The 3,902-nt window shown below is 43.4% G+C and overlaps 1 protein-coding gene across 4 annotated transcripts in view; it reads right to left on the reverse strand.

Annotated features, from left to right (window-relative positions):
* The window catches only part of ampd2a (adenosine monophosphate deaminase 2a), a 15,339-nt gene that overhangs the window by 6,432 nt on the left and 5,005 nt on the right, over positions 1-3,902 (reverse strand). For 2 of the 4 annotated variants that reach the window (XM_057325716.1, XM_057325715.1), the window contains 4 exons: positions 3,054-3,184; positions 2,191-2,259; positions 1,972-2,083; positions 512-903 (listed from right to left, as the gene is read on the reverse strand). In XM_057325716.1, the coding sequence (XP_057181699.1) occupies positions 512-903; positions 1,972-2,083; positions 2,191-2,259; positions 3,054-3,151 (671 nt within the window). In that variant the 5' untranslated portion in view covers positions 3,152-3,184. The remainder of the gene's footprint in view (positions 1-511; positions 904-1,971; positions 2,084-2,190; positions 2,260-3,053; positions 3,185-3,902) is intronic. The other 2 variants (XM_057325717.1, XM_057325718.1) reach the window with 2 other exon arrangements.

A 3,902-nucleotide genomic window follows, 5' to 3' on the forward strand; every position in this document is an offset into this window, starting at 1 on the left:
GCAAATTCAACAAATGACCATTTTCAGTTTTTTACAACCTATGAAATGTTTTCAAACTCTGTTGTGCATAATAATTTGGAACAGTGCATTTTGAGTTTTTCATTTTTTAAATAAATACTGTTGTCAGTGGGAGGTTTGTTCAATAAAATTCCAAATGTACCCTAACTGTTGATTACTTGAAAATTATACTGACTGTCATTTGCATCGACAAATTAGGAAAACCAGAGAAAGATATCATTTGCATAATAATTTGGAACGCAGTGTATATTGCACACACACACTCACACACAATGAATAAACATCACACACACTCACACACACACACTGTATATATATTGCACACACACACTCACACACAATGAATAAACATCACACACACTCACACACACACACACACACACACACACACACACACACTGTATATATATTGCACACACACACTCACACACAATGAATAAACATCACACACACACACACACACACACTGTATACACACATCGCACACACTCACTTGTCCATGGGGTTTGGTTTAGTGTACACATGTATGACTCCGTCAATCATCCTGCAGCTGTAGCCCACATCAGACGGCAGATTCTTCATGTCCTGTCCGTCATACGGGTGAGTGTCTGACATCGGCGGGTGAACGGGGGCATCTGACGCACACACACAGACATCAGCACAGGTCTCTCTTGTGTGTGTGTGTGTGTGTGTGTTACCTGAGTCCAGCGGGCTGTGATGTGTGTCGTGACAGAAGTGGACGTCTGGTGTTGTGTTGTTGAGCTCCTGCAGTGATCGAGCGGTGGTCTTACAGAAGCTCTGCACTGACACGCTCATGTACTTCTCTCGGATGAATAAAGCTCGCACAACACACTTCGCTGCGTCCACAAGATCTGTGAACGGCACCTGAACACAACAACATCGCAACACAAGAGTCACGCAAAACATCAGACAATAAAACAGCTGAACTTTCTGCTAAAAGTGATCTACAAGTTACGCTGTGTGTTTGACGTCATTTCACTCGACACAGAGTTAAGTACATGAAATAACCTGCGATCTTACGCTCAGAGTTTACCATCAGGAGGCAAATGTGACCGATCACAAACTATACAGCAAAGAAAGAAAGAGACGCTAGAAATAATGCGCTAGTTGAATGTCAAACAAGTCAATAAAATATGTGTTCATACAAACAACAACAAAACCTGTTATATACATGAGAAGCAGGGCTGTCACGATGTCCAATTTTCACTACACAATTATTCCGGCCCAAAAAAATCACGACAACGATATGATCTCGATATTTATCGGAATGTTTATAAAAATAAATGACGCCATCAGTGAAATTCATTTATTCTTTTGTGTTTCGTGAATCACACTTAAAATAAAAGTGTATGAAGGCAGAGAGAGCGTTTGTAACCATGGTTACCGTTACTGTCGGTGCTAAATCATTTATGATATTACGATATGTGTAGAAATGAACACGGTTTGGATAATTGGGGGTTTTATTTTCCCGATTATTGTCAATACCAACATTTTGTGACACCCCGAATGTGAAGCTAAATAAAGAAGTACACAAAGTAAATGCTATCAAATATTTCTACGCAACGCATTAAAACACATGAATGATTGCGATTCGTAACTTTTGTCTCGCTGTCGCCATCTCTGTTTAAAACATAAAATGACAGGATAATCTAAGAACTATCCTTTATAAAATGATACGTGACAGATGACTAATAAATGATCATTATAAACTTACCGGTGTAAAGCAACGTAAGACAAAGACACACTTTTTAGGATTTGATTAAGGACGTAAAGACACTTTTAAGTGAAGTTACGAAGTACGATTTAATTGAATAAGTAATACTCATAAATTGGTAATAGTTTAATATTTACAAAATAACAACGAAGCACTTGTGTCTTTTTTGTGATCTAGATAGACGTGTGTAATATATTTGTATGGTATGCGTGTCTTACCCCACACTTCTCCTCTCCTGAGATAGACACGCGCTGAAACTGTCTCTCCATAACTGTCTCTCTCTCCACGTGATGCTGATCCACAGAATCCTCATGACTGTCCTTCAGTAACCTGCAGACGACACATCATGAGAGAGACACACACAGAGAGAGAGACACGCACGCACGCACACACACACACGCACACACACAGAGAGAGACAGACGGCTTGACACTCACTCCAGGTCTGCGGCGCTGTCTATTTTCATGAAGTCTTGTTTGGCTCTCAGCAGAATCTCGGGCTCAAGCCTAAGGGGGTGTGAGGGGGTGTGAGGGGGTGGAGCAGCAAAGCAGCAGATTTGAGTGAGTAACACACACACGCACACAAGTTTAAAAGCAGCTGAGTGTGAAAACCAACCACACCATCACCTGTGTGTGTCAGTGTGTGAGTGCGCGTGCATGTTTGTGTGTGAGTGCGCGTGAGTGATTGTGCATGTTTGTGTGTGTGTGTGTTTGTGTGTGTGAGTGTGTGAGTGCGCATGCGAGCGAGTGTGCGTGCGTTATTGTGTGTCAGTGTGTGAGTGCGCGTGCATGTTTGTGTGTGCGCGTGTGTGAGTGCGCATGCGAGCGAGTGTGCGTGCATTATTGTGTGTGAGTGCGCGTGAGTGATTGTGCATATTTGTGTGTGTGTGTGTGTGTGTGTTTGTGTGTGTGCGAGCGAGCGAGCGAGCGTGTGTGTGTGTGTGTTTGTGTGAGGGAGCGGGAGCGTGTGTGCGTGTGTGTGTGTGTGCGAGCGAGCGAGCGAGCGTGTGTGTGTGAGAACGCGCATGTGTTATTATGTGTGTTTGTGTGTGCGAGCGAGCATGTGTGTGTGTGTGCGTGTGATAAACAAACCAAAGCAAACAGGTGAACTAAAGGAAAACATCAGTTTGTTGTGTCTGTGTGTGTGTGTGAGAAGAATGTCGTGATGATTTCACACACAACAGTTTGTGTTTCACTGGAGATTGTGTGTGTGATGTTTTGAGTTCCCACACATGGCAATATAAACTCTCTCACACTCACAAACTGTTGTTTCTGTATTAGTGTGTGTGTGTGTGTCTCACTTGACGTCCTGGCTGATCTGTCTCTCCAGACGATGTCGTTTCTCCTCCAGCTGTTCTATTGGACTTTCTTCAGGAAACTCATACGGAGCACAACGCATGTCACTGTCTGTCAGACTCCTCACCAACAACTCCTACAACACACACACTCATGTTATAACCACACACATTACACTAGCGCTGAAACGATTCCTCGAGTAACTCGAGTTATTCGAATACAAAAATTTTTGTTGCCTCGAAGCCTCGTTTAATCCATTTAACTACAGTACACACGGAGCGCTGCGTTTCCCCACGGACCGTTATTACTGACGCACAGCCCGCTAAACTCTGTTCATGTTACAGGGCTCTGAAGTCTCACGCATTCACCGCGAGACACACGCATTTGAGTCTGTTCACACGCTCACACGTGTTTCTCATGCTGATAAATAACTGACTTGCCGTGACAACCGCACCACCGCGGTGGTAAAGTGCCATGACGGTGGTGAACTGCCACCGGCGGTAGTGCACGTCACTCTGACAAATATAGGTGTAATAAATATGAGAGTTGCGATAACGATTGCTAGTTGTAGCCTTTCAGTTGTGGATGGTTTTATTTAAAAGATTTTAAATTAACAGAAATTATTGGCATACGTATCCGTTGGTGCGTTCGAGCGCAGGCCTGCACGGCAAAACCCAGGTTATTCTGCGGCTTCTGCAATGGATCTTGTTGTGAAATGAACAGACACGTAAATGACCCGCTTGCTTAGTGACATCTCTTCATTTGCGCTCCTGTGCACATCTTCTGAACGCGCATTTAGTGCAGCTGTACACATTTTAATCTGGACAATGTCAACAAGTAAGTTTCACATCAAG

Source organism: Triplophysa rosa, linkage group LG25, assembly GCF_024868665.1.
Source record: "Triplophysa rosa linkage group LG25, Trosa_1v2, whole genome shotgun sequence".
Taxonomy (NCBI): domain Eukaryota; kingdom Metazoa; phylum Chordata; class Actinopteri; order Cypriniformes; family Nemacheilidae; genus Triplophysa; species Triplophysa rosa.